This window comes from Brachyhypopomus gauderio, chromosome 8 (assembly GCF_052324685.1).
Source record: "Brachyhypopomus gauderio isolate BG-103 chromosome 8, BGAUD_0.2, whole genome shotgun sequence".
Lineage (NCBI taxonomy): Eukaryota > Metazoa > Chordata > Actinopteri > Gymnotiformes > Hypopomidae > Brachyhypopomus > Brachyhypopomus gauderio.
Window position 1 is genome coordinate 17,201,561 of NC_135218.1, and position 21,883 is coordinate 17,223,443.

General features: G+C 40.9%; 1 protein-coding gene across 4 annotated transcripts in view; it reads left to right on the forward strand.

Annotated features, from left to right (window-relative positions):
* Positions 1-21,822, forward strand: part of pex5la (peroxisomal biogenesis factor 5-like a) — a 61,119-nt gene extending 39,297 nt beyond the window's left edge. For 3 of the 4 annotated variants that reach the window (XM_077015041.1, XM_077015044.1, XM_077015043.1), the window contains 13 exons: positions 3,130-3,241; positions 5,348-5,542; positions 5,675-5,789; positions 5,930-6,023; positions 7,926-7,955; positions 9,740-9,832; positions 14,530-14,646; positions 14,821-14,964; positions 15,572-15,642; positions 17,247-17,453; positions 17,751-17,916; positions 19,506-19,663; positions 19,805-21,822. In XM_077015041.1, coding sequence (XP_076871156.1) covers positions 3,130-3,241; positions 5,348-5,542; positions 5,675-5,789; positions 5,930-6,023; positions 7,926-7,955; positions 9,740-9,832; positions 14,530-14,646; positions 14,821-14,964; positions 15,572-15,642; positions 17,247-17,453; positions 17,751-17,916; positions 19,506-19,663; positions 19,805-20,006 — 1,704 coding nt within the window. In that variant the 3' untranslated portion in view covers positions 20,007-21,822. The remainder of the gene's footprint in view (positions 1-3,129; positions 3,242-5,347; positions 5,543-5,674; positions 5,790-5,929; positions 6,024-7,925; positions 7,956-9,739; positions 9,833-14,529; positions 14,647-14,820; positions 14,965-15,571; positions 15,643-17,246; positions 17,454-17,750; positions 17,917-19,505; positions 19,664-19,804) is intronic. The other variant, XM_077015042.1, reaches the window with a different exon arrangement.
* Positions 21,823-21,883: the final 61 nt, after the last annotated feature.

Below are 21,883 nucleotides of genomic sequence, written 5' to 3' on the forward strand. Positions count from 1 at the left end.
CTTAAGCAGCATAATTAGCTGAAGTTTTCCATTACATAATTCTGGATTGGACCATTATTTCTTGTAAACAAAGGAGCAGAGCAAAGGTGTGGAGTCAAAGCACATGGCACATAATGATCACTGCATTATATGTGGATGCCTCCAAAAAAACAGGCCAGCTCCAACTCAGCCAGATTATTATTTAGGTTGAGACATCGGAGGAGTTCCTGCATTTGCTAATGAGAACAGCAGATAACTTTAATCCTTTTTCATCGAGTGCTTGGTCATGCAGAATGCGTAGACAGAATTATTATTTACACAAAATTATTACATTCACTGTCACTTCCTGTATGAGCTTTAAAAGCCGCTGTCAAAACAGAATGTCAGAGCACATTGCTGCTTGAATCCACGAAGCTTAGATTTCATACACTAAACAGATCCATCCTAATTAAAATAGATGACATTCACAACCAGTCCTGGACTGAATCTAAGACATTTCAAATGAGTAAATCTTTAGGTAATATTGCTCGTATATGCATCATACTCATTGATCTTTAACGATTACTCATATATTACCATGCATCATACATATTGATCTTTAGTGATCACTCATATATTACCATGCATCATACTCATTGATATATGGTGATCACTCATATATTACCATGCATCATACTCATTGATATATGGGGATCACTCGTATATTACCACGTTTCAAACTCATTGCTCTTTACAGATCACTCATATATTATCACGTGTCATACTTATTGATCTTTACTGATCACTCATATATTACCATGTGTCATACTCATTGTTTAATGCCCTCCTTTTTTCTGCATAACATTTTAACTACAGTATGTTACTGCATAATTTTAATTCCCTGACATCCCATAAAGAACTAGGATTTCTCATTTATGAAGCATTTATAATGGTTTATGAATATGTCTGTGGTCCTGTCCCACGTCTATGTTTTAGTGATGTCAGTAATTCAGAAGCACTAGGTCTGCTTTTTGTTCTACTCAGTGTGCACAGGTGAACAAATCCTAAGTCACTTTTTATGATGAATTGCGAATCACATGCACACCCTTAGGATTACATCACTTACCGTTAATACATTGTGTAACAAGCCTGTATTGCCGGGAATTTTTTTTTCATGAATAATTCAAATATGTCAGGATCACATCTGTTTGTGCCTTCAGGTCCTCAAAGAACAGATAATGCCCTGCAGTGAAACTGGATGATTTGGGCTTAATCATGAGGGTAGGGTCTGTCCCCTAAATTATCCCCATTATTGTCAGCAAACCTTTTATATTTGTGCCAAAACTGCAGAAGCATTTTCAGCGAAAACAGGAATGATGTAATTAAGCACCAGAGTCATGAAAGGCTTTCTGAAACTCCCTTTATTAAGGTTCATATTTTGCTGGCAGTTACAGCAGAGGAAGTTATGCTTGTTATAATGAGACTGACTCCGATTAAATAGGGCGCTCAAAGGCAGCACTGTGCCTTAGTGTACACATCGCATAATTTGTTTTACTTTAGGTTCAGCAGCCCTTACAGACACAGCTTATATGTGAAAATGTCTTCATTTAGTCCTTTCCAAAGTCAGGTCAAGTGACATCAGGGATTCCACTCAGCAAAAAGTTGAATCACCTTCCTGACACTTGCGGAGCCACAGTGGCCCCTTCAGGCCAATTAACTCGGCTGGGTCGTCAGACTGCAGGAGACACACCAACCAAGCCCCTCTAGGTCCTCTATGCTCCTCACACAGCTCCTCACAAATAGCCTCTCTGGTTTTGGGATACTGGTGAGGAGGTAAGGTCCAAACCCATTTAGCATGCATTTTAAACAGCATATTTTTTTTGCATGTTGTTTAAAAAATATATACATCCGATTAAAATTTTTTTTTACATTTTTAAAATACAGGCTTCACTTCTAAATAAGTAACCAAATCTGCTAACAGATTTAATTAGAGGCCTCAAATAAATAAATAAATATTCAGTCTTGATATGATTGAATATTTAGTTCACAGTGGTATGAGAAAGAATAAAGATTGCCAAACACTCTATTAATACATTCAGGGTCATGGTAAGGATTATTTTAGAATGTCCAGACATACCGTGTTGAAGTATTGCCTATTCAGCAGTATTCTGCTAGCAAGTTTAAAGTGATTTATTATTATTGTATGAGTGGAGGGAGACACTGAATGACCAAAGATCAGTTATGTCCCCAGCAGTATAAGGAAAGGCATTCATCTGGCTCTGGGTTTTTTAATTAGAAAAATCTACAGCATATCATCCACAGATATATTACATGTAGTATGGGAGGGGGAAAGGACATGAGGCCAACGATTTAGCATCAGAGCTAACTTGAGTTCTTTAAGTCTCGAGATAAATGATCCCTGATAGAGAGGCAATTACAGTTGCAATGCACAATCACTGTCTGTTTGCAGTGCACACAGAGAGCTTCTGCATGGGTTCGTCCAGCATGGCTGAGTGAGCACTGTGAGAGCATCGTGGTGATTGATGTGTTTTCTCTGGGCTGTGCCACCCGTGTCCCTGAAGGACATGCACACACTCGAACATGCGCACATGTGCAAGCTGAGGACTGTAATTGAAATGCAAGCACTTGTATTGGGTGAGCAATTAAATCTCGTGCTGATTATACATATATTATGTAATTAAATCTTATGCTGACTACACATATACTGTATTTAATGCATGATAACTGAAATAGCAAAGGTGCCATTACTTTGTTGTTGTATTTTCCCTCTGCCAAAAAAACAAATTATTTAATAGAATAGATTTTGTAGAAAGACTACCTTGGAAAGTGTTTTGGAAAATGATTCCATAACAGTAGGAACAAAAACACATAGTGCTAGCAACAGGATTAAAAAAACATCTTGTTTTCCATGAAGTAACTTCAGGTTAGTAAGTTCTGTCCAGCTGGGGCCCAGAATGAGAATGGGAGCTGTAGTTCTACAAACACACCCCTGCTGGCCTGGGAATGAATCATCACTGACAAATCAAAGCTAGGGCTGTGATGGCACTGGGAGTCTCTTTGACCTCTGCACAAACAGGGGGAGGGGCAGGGCATCGCAAGCATGGGCGTCGATCTCGTTGTAGTGTTTTGATTGGTTGTTTCTCCTCTCAGCTGTCGAATGAGCAGCAGGAGAGCCGGCCCTTGCTGAGTCCCTCCATTGAGGACTTCCTGTGTGAGACGAAGTGTGACCGGGCTGCCCGCCCTGTAACCTCCAACACTGCAGGTAACACAAGTCCTGAATTTCTCCCTGAAATATTCGACACCCTCCCCTCCTGCTAGGACCCACCACACTTAGGCAGCATGCTGTAAGCTAAGAAGACGTAGGGCCCATGTCATGCAGAGTGGTCGTCTCTTTGATCCTTCAAGCTTGCTGGGTTCTTCTTCATTTCGTGGCATAACTGCAGTTATTACCTTTTTCAGACCATGGCACATTCTCACACTGTTCCTACAGGCAGATGTTTTAATTATGCCGATCAGCAGTCTGCCTTTACAGCAGTCAAACATAGGGCTTAATGAAGGTGTATGAAGTCCGAGAGCTCTCACTTTAAGATGAGTTCATTATTTCAAGTAGGCCTGCATAATAACTAACTGAGGAGGTAATTTGGCCTTGTTGCACATGCGTTTTGTCTTTCTTCTTTGCGTGAAACACTCAAGACTGCTACACACAGTTCAGGAGAACGCTGACTAATTGTGTATAATATTTTAATGTATAACGAGTCCTTAATATCAGAGCTCTTTTGTATGTAAGATTCTTTGGCTTGTTTGAAATTAAAGAGCAGTTTCTTAATAATTAAGCAATACCTCCGACCTGATGGATTAGTGGAACTCAAATCTGACTGGGTTGAGCTCACTGCAAACAAAGGGTTTTGCAGTGTACCCTTCAGAGTGTTGCAAAAATAATGGATTGAAGAGCTGGCCATTGAGCTCTGTGCTCAGATGCTTGACGAGCTGTTTTCCAGTGTTTCTCAAATACCAAGAAGCAGATCATATACTTATACATTTATTAACTGAGCCATATGGTCACATCCGGAAACTCTGAAACACTCGCATATGATTTTCAGTTTTGTCTTTTATGATTTATTTAATTCATAGAATAGTTATATATGTCCCAGCATTCACCACATGCTGTGAACTCTGCCGGCTGTATTGCAGTGTGGCTGTCTTGCTGTTGTCCTTTATGACAAGACCACATTACATGGTGGATGACAGTAGGACATTTCTCAGCTGGGCTAACCACATGGTATACCATATAATTAGGAAGTTCCAGAGCCAATCCAGAAGATCACATGGGACATAATGGCATTCGCAGAATTGAAGCTCCATCTGGATGAAGTTTGGATTTTGTTTGTTCTCATTTTGAATTGCTTTTACATTTTCTACAAGTGCATGTATTGTTGTTTGTGACAGAGACCAGTAGACAACAAGGAGGTGCTTCAGCTAATGTGCGATTGATTTCTAAAGAGAGTGAGTGACAGCAAATGGTGTCGGTGTAAGTCAGGAGGCATTTAGGACCAAAACACGTGATGCTTCACCTCCTTTTTCACACTCATCAATGATTTCAGTAATTAGAACTAAAAGGCTGTGCTGTAATTAGCTCACAGACAGCGATAAATCAGTGTTGAAAAAGGTGGGACATCAGGCAGGTTTGATGAACTGAGAAGAATGTGAAGTGGCCGGTGCACCGTTATCATTGACAGACATAGCCAGTAACGCCATAGATATGTAGAAGGTTTTCATGGGTGTGAGGGTCTGTTTTCTATTTGATACTGCATTTGGGTCCATTTTAATAGGCACAGTAGTGATTGCGTATGTGTGTTTCAAAGCCCTTACTGTTCTACTGCAGAGAAACAAGCAAAATCAAAAATAATGAAATTTCATAGCCCTTGGATGCCAGATGCACCTGCTGTGTTTTGATGACAGAGGCCACTCACAGAGGTGAGTGGTCAGAGGAACACAGGGAAGATCAGAAAGGATTCCTGTTCCTTCCTGTCAATTGTCGCATGGGTGCAAACATCCAGCAAACTTCAAGCTGAATTTACAAAGACTTTTTTTTTAACAGAAAGCTTGTCATGGCAAAATGCACATTTGATTTACAATTCTGAAATGATAAGTCCTGTACACTGTCTTTGTATATACACATACAACCTAATTGTTTCTCAGTTTAAATCTAGTTTTGCTCTCCCAAGTGGCCAATTCTGAGGGTAGTCAATATCTGGGTACCTCGACACTGGCAAATAATAGACGTGAATAAACAGCAACATTTGCAAACGAATGAGGTGATTCAGAACTTCTGAAGACCCTTTATTATATTCCCATCTCCCTTCCTCAGTGCTGTCCTCCTCTCTGGACCTGCTGGACCTGACTGAGCCAGGAGAGAAACGAAATGGCAGAGACCGAAGGAGCCCCGTGTCCATGAGGAGCACACCTCACAGAAAGAAACGAGACGAAACGGAGCTGATCCAGGTGGACGTCGAACACAACACCTCCCGTTCTCACACCCCTGTGAAGGATTCTCTGGAATCAGGTATCCAGACCTACCAGGAGAATAGACAGCATTTATCACATTTCGTCAGAAGACTATTCAACACATGCTTGAAATGTATATGCTCCCATCCCACTGTGTCTCGACATTCTCTCTGCTTGTTGGCTGCAACAGTTCCTTCTTCACTGGAGAAATGGGAGGAGCTCAACCTGCATCCAGACAGAACAGGAAACAGGAAATGGAAACAAGACAAGAGACGCTCCTCAAAAACCTCTGGAGACTTCATGTGGTGAGACCTTTTCTTTGCTTTAAGACCTAAAATAAGAGATTGTTGAAATGTTTGCACATGATGAACCTGTATTATTTCTACAGCAGTCAACAAATATAAACATCGTCTCTTTGCATTTGTCCGTCACGATAAACCTATAGGTCCATTGACAGTAAAACTCAGCCTGACAGTGACATGAAGACCTCGTTGGAAGTAAATTATAAGAGGGAAGTCGAAACATCCTATGCCACTCAAGTAAGCCAACTTATGTTTTACATATTATAAATATTTATTATTCCACATTATCATAATATTTCTTCACTTCATGTGTTGTTTGTTTTGCATTCACTGAACAGAGATGGGGAATTAAGGAAAATCCATGTAAAAGTAAAATAAAAACATTTATTATAATACAAAATGAATATTATAATACAACATGCATGAAACCCAGGCCCTTTATCACAAAACGTAACTTAAGGTCAAGAACTCAAGGGTACTGAGTATGGAATAAATGACCAGTTCCCATAGCACATACATGTCCAAAGAAAAATCTGATTTTGTTTATAAAGGGAAATTGTAGAAAAGCAAAAAAGCTGTATTAGTTGTTGACAAAAATACATATACATACAATCATATACGTATCTATTTACATGTCCTGCCAACACTCATCCTATTTTTAATCCCTTTTCCTGCTATGACCCCGATAATTTATCTCATTAATCTCCCGATTTCATAGTAATGCAAATCAAAAGGATGTTTATCAGTTTCTGTGAGGGATATGTGGTGCCTGGCAACCCGATCCGGAGGCAGGGGTGAGCAAGCATATACAACCCAGTCTGACTTGTGTCACCCGTGACTGCACTGAGCACACCCTCCTTGCTCTGCTCAGTGTGCTACTGAAAATGGATGACGCAGCTCCCGAGAAGAAGAAATACAATTATAAATTTCAGTCCACTTTGTACAAAGTGTTCCCCCTTTTTAACTCTTAGCCACATCAGCAAATAGCAAGCACTTTGTAGAGCGTGGCTGGCAAAATGTCATTACCCTGCATGGTAGCTAGCCAGCGAGCTATGCTAAACAGACATGCTGTGAAGGCACAGGGGAGACCCTCACACTGCCGTGTTCTCTGTGAGAGATGCGTCAGAGGGTGATCAAGTCACTAGCTAAGGCCGAGCTGAGAATGTCCACTCTAGTCACCAAGAACAGCAACACTTCTATTAGCAGCCACAACAAGCATGTAATCGTGTTGCTCATTACCTGGTCAGTGTTGCTCTTCACCCTCACAATGTTTGCACTTTTTCTGTGCTGTACTTTTCAGATGTTAGTTTTTGAACCCCTTTTTGTACATGTATGTTTTGTACATGCATGTTTTTATGTATTTTGCTATGTAACACAAGTAATTTTACTTTCACATACTTTCACAAATTTTCACAATGCTTATTGGGACCTTAGAAAAGAAAAATAACATAATATCTAAAAAAATCCATGCGAAGCATCATAATCTATGATATCTAACCTATGATATCTTAGAATATTTAAGTAAATAAATACTTCTAGTAAAGACACGTAAAAATAATATATTTAAAAAAATAATAATACATCACTGAGTAACCTCCATCTTGTTGGACAGTTTGAGTAACTGATTGTGCTTTGTTTGCTTGTTTTTAACATTAACAATATTAATGTTTAATATGTACATTAATATGTTTAATATTAATTTGAACCAATGGTCGTCTGAAGAGGGCAGTGAGACGTAGAAGGGCAAATGTCCTTAAGAGTACCTACATTTGAAATTAATGAAGCGGTTTGAAGCAGTTTGTAAATTCTTTTGTGTTAAGAAGTCAAAAAAGAACTTTTAACCTTAAACCTAACCCAAATTTTATCTGTAACTATATATTTTTGCTACAAAAACAAGTTACAAAAACAAAAAAAAGAAAAAGAAATTATGAAAAGCTCTTTATCTGAAGGTTACTCGTGTTTCTGTCTGGTTCCCTTCTGCACCAGTATATTTGTGTTCTGAAAATGTGTGAAAACAAGCAAACAAAATTCAACGTGTTCATCATCCAACCTCTTTTTGTGTTTTAAATGTCACCTTGTTCTGTAAACATGTGTAACTACCTGTTCTACTTTCTTTCCTAACCCCTTTTTTCATTTTAGCTCAGCAAGCAGTATGTTAGTGGAAGACATGTAAGCCATTCTCAGCTTGTTTTCTTATATGACATGCTAAATGGTGCACGCATTTGCACCTCGCCAGCAGCATCACCACAAAACCCATCCACTAAACTCAAACGTGTTTGGGGTTGTTTTGTGCTGTGGTGATGGAGGGTACAAACACTTTATGCTTCTGGGCTTGACAGAGCATGCAGGGACATGCAGTAGACCTGCTGCTACAGTATCTTCAGTTATTAGAGTGATTGCTGATCAATTATTTATAAACTTCTCTCTGTGCTTATTACTGTGTGAAGTATCTACTCCAGTGATCAAAATACATGGCAAAGTTTCAGCACTGTGCTAAAGAATGGCAGGGTGACCAGTGTCTCTTGTTTCTCATCATATTATTAACAGTAACAAGTATACACTGTGAATTTCACCAAATGACTACTTCAGTCAAATATACCATGTGCAAAATATATCACCTGCCAGTCAAATACATCACCAAACATCCACATGTGATTTTACAGTGTCTGTTGCTGGTTGTGTATTTGCACAGTAGCCCACTTCAATTAAAATATTGCACAGCTGGGCTCTTGACAATGGGTGACCACAGAAATGGAAACTGCAGTGTTGAGGATAATTGTTCGTCTGGATTAGTTTTTCACAAAGCTCATTAGGAAGAGCCCTGGCTAGGGTTACAGAGCACTGAAGCAAGACGGATGGTTCTCAGACCTCCAGTGTAGCTTCCTGTGTGAAATCCATTTAATGGGGTAATCCTGGCAATATATGAATATCCAGTGTATAACAGGTGCGCTTTATTCAGTATTAGCCATGAGTATTAGCCATTGTTCTAGCTGTCTTTGACAGGCAATCATTCTGATTTAACATTTAGAAAGTTCATGGTGGAATTATGAAACTACCTTCTCAGCAAAACTGAGTACTATTAGAAAGACAACTAATTCAAGCACAAAGCAACCAATACTAAAAGAAATGCCATATTTCTGCAGTATTGTCTATACTCTGACAAATAAACAAATTTGCTAAAATAGGTTATATTAGAGAGATAGATCTTTTTATAAAGTTTATAATATATTATTATAAACACGAGCACAGATGAAGATGAACTCGGTGAAACAGGTTGTGACTAGAGTTGGTTATTGACATTGTGATATTTCTCCTCTTATTTCATGAAATCAGCCGCTTTGCCACGTATGTAGCATGCCTGCCTGTATCCTCTCCTGAAGAGTCTGGCTTTTTTCTTTTCACATTCAAATTAATGCTGTGACCAAATGTCTGCGATATTCAGATATGTGCATGGAGGGAAATGCAAGGAAGGGCCATTTGCTGAGTGTGGCATGTCAGTTGCAGGGTCGTTAGGAGCACAAATGGCTGTGGGGGTTTGGGAGAGGGCAGCAGAAAGGATTGGAGTACAAGCAGCTGCTGCTAGCACATTCCCTTTGCAGCTGGTATCTGAGCTTACAAGTGTGGGAGATATACTCTCACTCTCTCTATTTCTCTCTAGCTCTCTCTCTCAGCTCTCTCAGCTCTTTCTCTCTCTCTTTCCTGTCTCTCCACCACCCTTTCTCACTCCCACCTCTCTCTCTCCCTCTCTCTCTTTCTCTCCCTCTCCCTCTCTCTCTCCCTCTCTCATCCTCTCCATCTCTTCCCCCCCCTCTCTCTCTCTTTCTCTCTCTCTCTTTCTCTCTCTCCCTCTCTCTCTCTCTCTCTCTCTCTCTCTCTCTCTCTCTCTCTCTCTCTCTCTCTCTCTCTCTCTCTCTCTCCCTGACTCCTGTTATATCTGTGCCTGTGTTTGACAGGGTCAAGTCAGAGACAAAAGGTGGGGCAGCATGCTTCTGTCTAGAAACCAGTCGCTGGAAGAGGAGTATGAGAGGGCCAAAGCCGCTGTAGAAGTAAGTGACCACCCCTGACCTCCTGACCTCCACCGCTCCACAGACAGGCTGTCTGCCAGCATCTTCCATGTGGTTCTTACACATATTAAACAATATCACTTCTAGTATTTCCTGTACCAAAGGCTAATTTTCCTTTCAGTGATAACAACCCCCAGTGCTTCAGTTCTAACACCATCTTATCACATGGAGAAAATGTCATGATAATTAGCACCAGGCTGATTGATATAAGTGAGGAAATATGTTCATGGAGAAATCTAATCAAACTATAATATATAGTTTTCCATTGCACAAAGGGGAGGGAAAATATGTGAGTAATATCTGCTCTAGACAGGCGGGATCAGATGGCAGTGGGTATAGTAGTGACAGTAATCAGATAAGAGCTCGTTCACGGAGAGATCTTTCCACTAAACACTAGCTGCTGAGCTTCAGTGATCATCACAGCCGTGCACTGTTTCATATCCGATAATGAAAAAAACGCTTGTAGCTTTGTGGGAAAACATGCACAAATAATTTCCCAGTGTCACAAACTATAAAATTCATTTTTAGAGATAACTGAAAATGATCAATGAACAACCTTGCAGTGCCTGCTAAATTACATCTCAATTTATTTTTAACGTCCTGTAAATAGACAACAGCAGGGAATATGAACTTCAAACCACCAGACTAGGACTCTTGTTTATTACCACATCAGAGTCTTTGGATGCTTGCCTTGCTTGGAGTTTGTGGTGCTCTGGTCATTGTAAGAGAGCCATCTGGTATTGTGTTACACGTCTTGCCGTCACAGCGTACTGGAGGGGAACAAACATGGATGATTTGTGAAAGCAAATGAATAATAAAGGAGACATAGGCAGGGGTGCAAAAGTGAGAGGACTGCTATTAAGAGAATATTCCCACCAGCTTTCTCGTAGTATCTCTGGAATCCCTGCCCAGTAGCTGGTGATGTCATGTTCCCCCTTACAGCCTCCCATCAGTAGATGCCTCCGAGGTGCCGACTTTGCTATAAGGAATATTACCCAGGGACAGAAGGCGTCAAATGGAGAGTGGATTGATTATTCCTTCCTGTACAGTGAGCCCCTTAGAGATACCACCTTAAGATACCTTTTTGGCCTAGCCCATCTATTCTATATAGCCTCATATCTGCATACATTTGTTTTAATTAAGATCCTGGTACAGACCACATTTGTCTAGAAGGTTAGTTTCCGAGGCATGCAGGCTAGTTTTCCAATCCATTTAATTTGTCTAATTGTGGGCTGTCGGAAACTGAGAAATAGCTTGAGGCTGAGGGGGAACTGTGTGGAGCTCCAGGCTGGCCTGTACATGAGAGACGTGTAGAAGGTGTGGCCGAGGGGCTTTTCCTGCTCGTCGTTTCTGAGGGATTATGAAACTGTAGTGACCTGTGAGAGTGGGCGAACGTCTGAACTGTTCTTTTCACACTTAATTTGGGTGCACCCTGAAAAATAGATCACAAGGCAAGGCCGACCATCTTGGGACGTACGAGAGGCGATGTGCAAATGAAGGTGCCGCTCTCGTTTGGATCAGGAGGTGCAGCTGGAGTGAAAAGCAGGTTGACCCAGAGTTGGACACTTCTGCTAGTGTGCAGCAGCATTATTAGAAAATCCACGAGAAAGTCAATAGTGATCTGACCACTGAGTTGATTGGAATATACAAGAAATGAAAAGAAATGCGAGGACATTCGGCTGCACCACGTTTGTCTATCGCTAAAATTGCTCTCCCTCTGTTGAGCATGATTTTAGCTGACAGGAAATGACACGCATTGCTTTTTTACAGCAGGGCTCCTTCCACCTCTAAGTGTGTGGCAGTTCGTCAATTTATTTTTTCCTAGATGAGAAGTCATCTAGAAACCAATGAAATGAAAATCATGTTCATTTTGCTACTGCAAAGAAACATTTTACCTCATCTGTTTACCTTAATACAGATGAAACAGATTTTTTTTGCATTCTAGCATTTTGTCTGGAGACACTGCTGGAAAAAGGGAGTAAATTTTATAAAATTGAATTGCAGGTCTCGTTAATTATTTTTGTCACAAAATTATAATTTATTTGCCTTTGAGACTGAGCTATCTGGCTCTAATGTATTAGACGATGCTGTATTCCACAGAAAAGATAGATACTGATTTGTTTTCTCATAATGATGATTAACTCAGACAAATTAACGAAGTAAACTCAGGTAAATTGTGATTCCTTAATACAGTTGTATGTGCTGCTTTAAAATACACCGCTTTCAGGATCCACAAAGAGACATTAACAAGACGTTAGTGGGAAGCTTGCGCCCTTGAGAGCAGGGAAGGACATGCTTTGGCATATCACAGAAAAACGTGGGCTTTAAACTATAAGGATTCAGCTCTGGCTACATCTCACAGAATATCTTGATCCACTTTGGTTTGTTCTGTAATTATGAAGTTGTCATGGTCAAAGATCAGTGTAATACTAATAATGATAATCACTGATTATCATACTTACTTCTGTCTGCCTCTTGTTGAATCTCATAACCTTTTGTAATTTCAATCTTGAACTGACCCTTGGTCACTTTTGGTCTTATTGTAAGATAAACATATGTCCTGAAGAAAACAACACTGACCTATGCGGTAAATTAATTTATCTTTTGTGAAACTCATAAATCTGTCATTGCTTTTAATAGGTTTATCCTTAATAATGAATATAAGACTGTCAACCGTTAAAGGAGTTTAATTGGTAGCACACTTTATGGTGGCTATAGTGAATGTGCTTTTAACCTGTCAGACTCTAAATTCTAGTGATCTAGATTAATTTTCTCTTGGCTCATGTACCCACATTTGAAGCAGCCATTCCACTCTACAATGTCAAAGAAAAACATTTGCCAGCCATATAACCTACTGCATACATTCCTAATACCCCGAGGTACATAAAGATCACACTGATTTCTACTGGTAATGTGCTTTTTTGGCTCTAATAGGTCTACCAGGAAACTGTGCCTGCAGGTCTCAGAATTAGGCCTGGGCTTGTGCCACGTTTCAGTAGAAAGGAACTTGTGATCTGTAGTGCAGCTTGTGTCAGAAACAGAGTGACTAATTGGAAGGGAGTCTCTTCCCTCCCAGTGGACCCTCATTGCCTTGATCATTCGTCACATGGCGAGAGAGGGCGGAGAATAAGCTCTCATCCACTCTGGATCACCCAGCACCCCAGTTAAGCCCTCTGTCACGGGCAGCTGAGTCCCTGACAGCATATCAGACTTTACTGCTCATATAAAGCTGTATCTCTCTGGTCCTTATCTGAATACTTACTAGACCGTTGGAGAAAGCACTCATCTAAAATGATATCTCTCTGACATATGAAGCAGGTCTTCAGTTTTTCTTCTTCACACTGACCCCACACAGACTCCTGGAGGGTCTCCGTCTGTTATTGTAAGAACTGTTTTCTGGGTGTTCTTGAGTGATGGGAATGTTCTTACAAGAAAAGAAAAAACAAGACTGCTAGAGTCCAGGAAAAATACAACTGCTGAGAAGTAAAAACAAAAAAAGAACTTAGATTCACTGTTCCGGACGTCACGTTTTTGCAGCGGAGCCAGATTTGAAGACAGAGCAGCATGTTCATTCTGTCTCAAGCTCAAACGTGATGCACTGCTGAAGAAGCTCTTAACCTCCTATTACAGTGTCCTGAAAGAGATGCATTTTCACCACAGGGAAGATAATGAGCTTTCAACTCTGACCTTTGGCTGCTTGGACCTCCAGTGTGCTGAGTTGACAAGGGGTCTTCCAATTATAGCAAATGGACACTTAGCAAAGCCGTGCCCATCACAGTGTGGAGACATAATTATCTTCATGGCACAAGGGACAGTGCTGAACAAAATAACACATCATCAAATTTGTTATAGCTCAAAAATGACTCAGCGGTCTTAGAAAGACACCATGACATAGAGCCGTACGCCTCATTCCCAGTCCAAGGGAAACCCATCCACAGCATGTTTATATGCTAGATGCTTTTGTGTTCATGAAGGACTTTTTAATTACTTAAATAGGCAGCGTTAGAACTTTGAGAGCACAAGACATTCAGGGCTTCAGCCACCCATGGCTGCCTGTGTCTAACAATTTCAGAGGTATCCTTGTTGTGCCTATACAGTACAGTTAAAAAACAAACAAAGACAGAAGACACTTTAATAACAAAGCGGTGCTGAAGTACCTCTACAAACCCTCCAACAAGATGAGTCAGTAAAATGTGCTCTTAAAAATATACGCCCTTATGCATACATGGCAGTGAAATGTTTGCAAAATCATGCTAGTGTCAACAAAAAGTACTGTGGTTCTAAAATAGAAAAATGCATCCTGTCGCTTATAGTTAATGTTCAGAGCATAAAAACCTTCTGTTGAATTTGAAGTTATGACTTCAGCAGCTGAGTCATCATGTGGCTGGACAGCATGACTGCACGAGCATCCCTTCTCTCCTTCAGTGTTCATGTGCCACAATTTAGAACTCGAAAGCGCCAGGATCTCAGATTTGTGTTGATCTAGTTTTTAGCGTCCAGCAAACACCCACAAAGAAACTGCAGAAGTCACCCTGAACTCACACTTGGAGATGTAGAAGAGAAGCCCACTACACACTGCTGAGTGATACTCACCTTGTCTTCTTTCACCGTCACCAGCAACCCCCCCCCCCCCCCCTCAAACACACATAGCTCAACTTTTTGGCATGAATGTTTTGCAGTCTGACACAGAGTTCTGGGATAAGATGGAGGCTGAGTGGGAAGAACTGGCTCGGAGGAACTGGCTGTCAGAAAACGAAGAGACGCAGCTTCCCCCCACTGTGTCACCCTTGGAAAAGGTGCTGCACATTCAGACAAGAAAAAACACACACACACACACATGCATAAGCACACACATTACAGCCATTGCTATTGTATTAAGATGCTTTGAGGCATTTATTAATTTATTTAAAAGCTTTTTCTATTGATCTTGACATATCAAATAATAATGCCTTGAGCATTTTTTGCTGCAGGGATATTACTTCCACACTGACAATCCATATAAAGACTGGCCAAACGCATTTGAAGAAGGATTGCGGAAGGCCAGAGAGGGAGACCTGCCCAACGCTGTCCTGCTCCTAGAAGCGGCCATCTTGCAGGACCCTCAGGACTCGGAAGTAAGCAGACATTCCCACGAAACAAAGTCCTGAGTCCATGTGGTGTAAACAGATGACAGGACGATGTCGGTGTGGCTCCAGGAAGCCACGCAACTCATTCTACAGCAGCCACACCGAGGAAAGAACACATTTCCCCCACTGAAAACTACCACACACACATGAGAAGGGGCTGACGCTAAACGATTTGAAAAGTATAAAATATCAGAGCTATTGGGTCTACAAAGTCATACTGATTAAACAAGAAAAACAAGAAAATGATGTCCACGAGCACAGAGTAGGGAATCTGAACAGTGCTCCTTCTCCTCAGTGTTTGAGAATCTTGTGTACTCTTAGACAGAGCTAGTATTTCTACCCACAAAATGCTTGGGTATTGGTAATATTTTTACTGTCCAACACAGGACTAACCTAAGCAATTGTCTACCAGTTGTTCTTTCTGTCGAGCAGGTACAGCCACATTCATGTTACTTGTCGCAAGCTGCTTTAGCTTTGGCTGGAATGACTCATTTTCCCCTGAATAGCTCATCTGGCTCCTGAACAATACAACCACCTTACTGGAGTCAAGGTGATAACCATACTGTTCAGTCTTCAATGTCCATTGTCTTTTCAGGCTTGGCAAGTGTTAGGGACCACACAGGCAGAGAATGAGAATGAGCAGGCAGCGATTGTCTCCCTCCAGAGGTAAGGTAGTGCCATTACACAACTCCCTGGAGAATGTTGATCTGTAATTTAATTGTATGTTATTGTATGTTATAAAAAAAAACTAGACAAAAACTTGAAATATTGGCTAGAAAGTCTCTCGTTGCTGTTTGTTTTATATTTTACTCCTCACCCAGGAATCAAATTGCATACCAAATTTGAAATTTGTGCTGATTATAATGCTTCATGCTCTTACTTTTGAAAATGTCATTATACACACGTCACCTCTTATTCTGGAAAATGTCTTTACTGTGATTAAAAGGTAATAAAAAGCAAGGAAAAAGTAAAGTACCCACTGCCCTGACGATTCAAAGAGTAAGGAATTCAAAGGTGTGACTCTTTGAACCTGAGTTTGAGGTGCACAGTTTGACATTGGACGCATTGCTTAATTAATATACATCAAACATCTAGGCAGTACTCCCACAAAAAATCTGAGGGCACTTAATGGCATCTCAAAAACTTCATGCGCATTTCTGTCATTCCAAGGGTGTCTGGATAAGGCTTGGCGTGCAGCTTTTGTTCTTAATCTGTTCTTCAGAACAGCAGGACATATTCATATGTGAAAACACCACAGGTTATAGCATATCTTGTACCACCTTCATTTCATGTGATAAAAAAGTGTCACATTAGAAAAAAATTTATATAAATATTTCAGTGGGTTTTAAATTACACAAAAAAACCTTTCTGCTTTAATAAGCCTGCCTGTATAGCTAAGTAAAATTCACAGACAAGAACCAAAGGAATGTTACAGTATAGCAGTATAGTTTTTCCAGTGGTAATATCTGTGAAGAGACAGGAAGAGATTTTTCTGTTCTGTCCTCTCTTGTCAGTGGTTCAGGAGTGCATAATAAACCGCTCACCCAATTAAAATTGCATTCCATAAGGCCACTCATTAGATTACATTCATAGCAGACATGGAGGCCATAATCTCGCACATGGTTCCTGGGAGCAACCAAGGGTGAAAACCCCAATCTGCTTGTGTTAATTACCAGTGGTACCCTCAAACCCACTGCACACCATCACAGCTTTCTGAATTAAAAGGATGCCTACATCACATAATTTGTAGTTTTGTAACAGAGCTGATAGACTCTCTGTGAATGTTTTATCATCAAAAAACATTTTCACCTTTTTTAAATCCATTTTTTTTTTTGCCATTTTTGTCATATTTTAAAAATTGTGCTCTTCGACATCTTTATTTTGTGCTGAAAACGTTTCTTCATTGTACACCTATATGGAAACATATATGAAGCACAAGTTTTTGATGTTAACTTCATGTGACTCTGTATATCTTAAGAGTCCCTCGAGATGGCACAGGTAGTCATCCTAAATTGAAAACAGAGCTAATCAGGAGGCATCTGTCTCTCATTATGGTGGCTGTGAGCTAATTAGTGTCCATCAAAGCTGCAGTGCGTTTGATACAGTCCAGCAATCTCTGTGTGTGTGTGTATGTGTGTGTGTGTGTGTGTGTGTGTGTGTGTGTGTGTGTGTGTGTGTGTGTGTGTGTGTGTGTGTGTGTGTGTGTGTGTGTGTGTGTGTGTGTGTGTGTGCGCGCATGCGTGTGTGTACCTTTCTATGTGCATGCACAGGTGTCTGGAGCTCCACCCCAACAACCTGCAGGCCCTGATGGCCTTGGCTGTGAGCATGACAAACACAGGCATGAAACAAGAAGCTTGTGAGGCATTGCTGGGCTGGCTGAAGCATAACCAGAAGTACAAGCATCTCCTGAAGAGCCGTGCTCACCTAAAAAACTCCCCAAGCCACCGTCACCTGTCCCATGCCTCACTCGATGCATGGTAGGACTCCAAAACGAGAGTGATCCCTAGCAGGCTCAGATCTGCGGGCTTTCTTTTAATGATCAGACATCCTAGCACAGTTCATTATTACTGAGTAGCTTATACTGAAGAGAGTATGAAGTTGTTTAAAAACTTTATTAAACAGACCATCGCCCACTCTTCCTTTCAACTAAGGGAGGAAAGGCAAAGGGGCACAGGGGCTGTTTAAAGGCCAGTAGCTCTGTTAGATGCTAACGTCGAACCAGGCTCTCTCTCATCCCGTCCACAACTCCATGCCCTTATTCTGTGCCATCAAAGCTCTCTGCTGCCTGAAGTGAAGGAGCTATACGTGGAAGCAGCCCTGCAGAATCCGGACCGGATCGACCCAGACCTGCAGACTGGCTTGGGCGTAATGTACAACCTCAGCTCCGAGTTCAACAAGGCTGTAGAGGCCTTCAATGCTGCGCTGTCAGTGCGGCCAGAGGTGGGCCTGGTTTCGTTTGCTCAGCTTTGCTCAGTCAAAGGTGCAAGACCTGTCAGTTCTCTGATTCATTTTGCACTTCAGTGGAAATCCTCAAATGTGGAGCAAAAGAGCCAAATCTCCCATCTAATTTCCATCTAACTGCACTTTTCTGTCTGCTTCCTCATTCTACCAATCACTCAGTTCTTCTGTGAAAGGTCCAGTGTACTAGCACAGTGCAGGGGTCGCCCTGATCCCGCAGTGCAGGGGTCGCCCTGATCCCGCAGTGCAGGGGTCGCCCTGATCCCACAGTGCAGGGGTCGCTCTGATCCCATAGTGCAGGGGTTGCTCTGATCCCGTAGTGCAGGGGTTGCTCTGATCCCGTAGTGCAGGGGTCGCTCTGATCCCGTAGTGCAGGGGTTGCCCTGATCCCGTAGTGCAGGGGTCGCCCTGATCCCGTAGTGCAGGGGTTGCCCTGATCCCGTAGTGCAGGGGTCGCCCTGATCCTGTGTGTTCCTGTCCCTCTTCTGTTCTAAATCCTCAAGCCATAATAGATGAGAGTGGAAGGTGTGGCCTGCAGTCTCTAAACTGTTCCATTAATGACCATTAATGTTCCACAAGCCTCTGGGTCACCTTGTCTGTGACTGGTGCTTGCTAAGCTATGTTTGTTCACCCTGCATAGACCACATTTACACACAATCGAAAATCCTCCCCATCTATTTAACTTGGTAATGTGTGCTCGTCTGCTGGGAGGGGCTCAGATCTAGAATACAATGAAAAATTATGTCAGATCTGCAGTTCCCAAGCTAAAACCAGGGCTCCATGACAGTTGAACTCGAACTCATTGATCAGACCTTGAACTCATTAATAATATCTACCTTCCTATCTGTACATAGGGGGAAATAGAACAGCAAAGATATTAGAAGACCTAGATGATATTAAACAATGTTCAAGATCTGTTTTTTGGAGGTTTAAAGCATACCAATAATGTCAATGTTAGATGCATATGAATGAGGCTCAGACTAGGATCTTAGGGGAATTAACCTTAAATTAACCTTTAATCAGGAGGCTGCGTGTCCTCATGTAGAAGTCAAACTTCAAATTTTCTCTTCACAATAAAGCATATTTTAATCTGCATATAAAAATTCCAAAATAATTCTAAGAGTTCTTATCTAAACTTAGTTTTTGAAGTGAGTGAGTGCTGTACTGTAATGGGAAGTGCAGATGTCCTTAACATTTGATAGGGAGGTCATCAGTTGTGCAAGCAACTACTTTTACTACTACTACCGTGCACTACTTTTTCAATACATTTAAATAAACCACAGCTGATGGGATGCTACAGTACATTTCTCCTCCATTAAGATTCTGTAAACAAGATTTCTTAAAGTAAACTTATAACTGGGTTCATAAACAGAAAGTTCCTTGATGTTGTTTTGGAATATAATTGCACAAATGCATGAGATGATGCATAATATTTAAGAGAAAAAACAAACAGTTGATATTGCTAAAAGTACAAGAGCTTAATGGATTTACAAATTAAGTAAATGTTTAAAATTTTTACAATTAAGTAATGCGTAACACACATGAGCATTAGTGTTTTTTGCCACCAAAAGGACTACTTGCTTTGGAACCGTCTGGGTGCAACCCTGGCTAATGGGGACCGCAGTGCAGAGGCTGTGGAGGCATACACCCGGGCCCTGGAGCTCCAGCCCGGCTTCATACGCTCACGCTACAACCTCGGCATCAGCTGCATCAACCTGGGGGCACACAGGTGGGTGAGCTCTGCCAGCGAGCATCTCTTAATCGCCCGATTCGTCCGTTGCTAGTTCTACTGAGAAAGCTTCTCTGCACAGCCTTAATCTGCACATTCGTTCATATCGGATAGTGGGCCATGTGCTGTCTGTGCTTGCAGGGAAGCTGCCAGCAACTTCCTGACTGCGCTGGGTCTACAAAGGAAGAGCAGCAGTCTGCAGCTCTCACACCAGGTCATGTCTGGGAACATCTGGGCGGCCCTCAGGATAGCCCTCTCCAACATTGACCAGCCAGAGCTCTTCCAGGCTGCTAACATAGGAGATCTGGATTTACTCATGAGAGCCTTCAATCTGGACATGTGAACTATAGGAAACCCTTTAGACTGCGTACAAGCCAAGAACCCAAAGTCCTTCAAAAGGAGTGACCCGTAACCCGTTTTACAAGTCTGTTTCTTTTTCGCAGAGCACCTTTACATGAGAAATGCGAATGGTGAGAATCTCTTGGTGAGAGACTACTTTAGACAGATTTGCACTGCAGCGTAAGATTTCTGAAGAGCACAATGCCTGGCAAAGATTGTAAAAGTATGCCTTAGAGAAAAAAGGAATAGCCAAGCCAGTGGAGGTAGAACCTGTATTGAAATCATGGTGAACATGGTGTAATGAAATTCAAAAGGGTTGCAGTATTGAGTCTCACATAGAGGGATACAGTTGGTAGACATTTGTATTGTAAGACAGATCAAAGCAATAGTTCGAATTTGCTTAAGAAATAATTGAAATGTCAACTCTCAAATCTTGTTTTTTAACCAACATCATCAGCTTTCAATTAACAATAATTTTAATAATCTGAAACTTGTTTATTAATTCAGTTGGGATTTTGTTTAATTGAACACTCGATGCACTACATTTATATCCAGAAACCCACAATGGCTTTCTTCATAGCTGCATTGCTACATAAAACAAAACAATAACTTTCCTGCTCTTTGCTATAACCTGCAGGCCAGACTGTAAATCTTTATTTAAAATGCATGTTAAACATTTAGTTATTTCAGACTTTATGAGAAAGCAGAGGGAAGCTATTACTCTCATTATCCTGCCTCTTGAAATAGCTCATCTATTATCATCCTGTCATCCTCAAAGGTTTTCTGTCTGGACACCCTAACTGAATGCCATAGTAATTTTTTAAAGGTGCATAAAAGATTCAGGCAACTGTTCTCCACAGTTCCATATGCCACAATTATAAACCTGCATTAAGATGTACCACAACTTTGCTGTGGTTTTTTACTTACAAAAAATGTTGCACTGTTGCATTTCTGTGTCCTAATGCTCATGTGATTGCTCCAGAAACCAATTTTAATATTTATTGACTCCGTAGTTTTGAATATGGCCCTAAAATAGTTGTATGTTGCATGCCTGAGGCAAACGTCAATGAGCGACAAAACTCTTTTGGGTTTTTTATTATTATTTTTCCATTCAGCTCTGTGTGACTTGGTTATGTAAGGTACTCTGAGAGCACTGTACAATGCACTCAGGACAAGCCTGTGCTTTCTAGCTGACTGCTTACTACTGTAAACTATATTATGGCTGTATTGGTAGAGCCTGGGAAGAACCTCCCCTTTTTAGAACTTTGTACAATCTCAGGTGAGATGATATAGACGACCTTTTACTCTAGAACACCACCTGATTTAAGAGGACCGCATGCTGAATGCACTTATTTTTGAATGCAGTAGCTTTATTTATATGCATGAAATTCTCATGCCTTTTACTCTAACCTTCATTTCTACGACATACATATAATCATAACAATTTTGCATTTCAGAACATACTGATCTTTATGTAATTGCAATTATCTAAACAAAATTAATATATAATAGCAATTAGTTTTGCAATGCAACAAGTAATCTAGAGAAAATATTCTTTATTGTATACTTATTGATACTATTCTCACCAAAGACCAGATTTACTGAAGCCTGTGATGCACACAAAACAAACTGGAGCAAAGCAAGTGTCCGGTGAGTAGTTTGTCCTGAATCAGTGCTTACGCTCACACACTGCAACTATACAGTACCCGCTAATACACGCCACGGGCTTCATTAACTCTGGTGCAGTATATTTAAACATAGCAAAATATATAACATCCAGCAAACATATATGAAAGTGATTTTTTGAAATAAAAAATAAACAAAACTGTACATTTATTTTGTGTATTTGTGTTTAGTAATTCTAGCAGCTTTGTGTTGCTT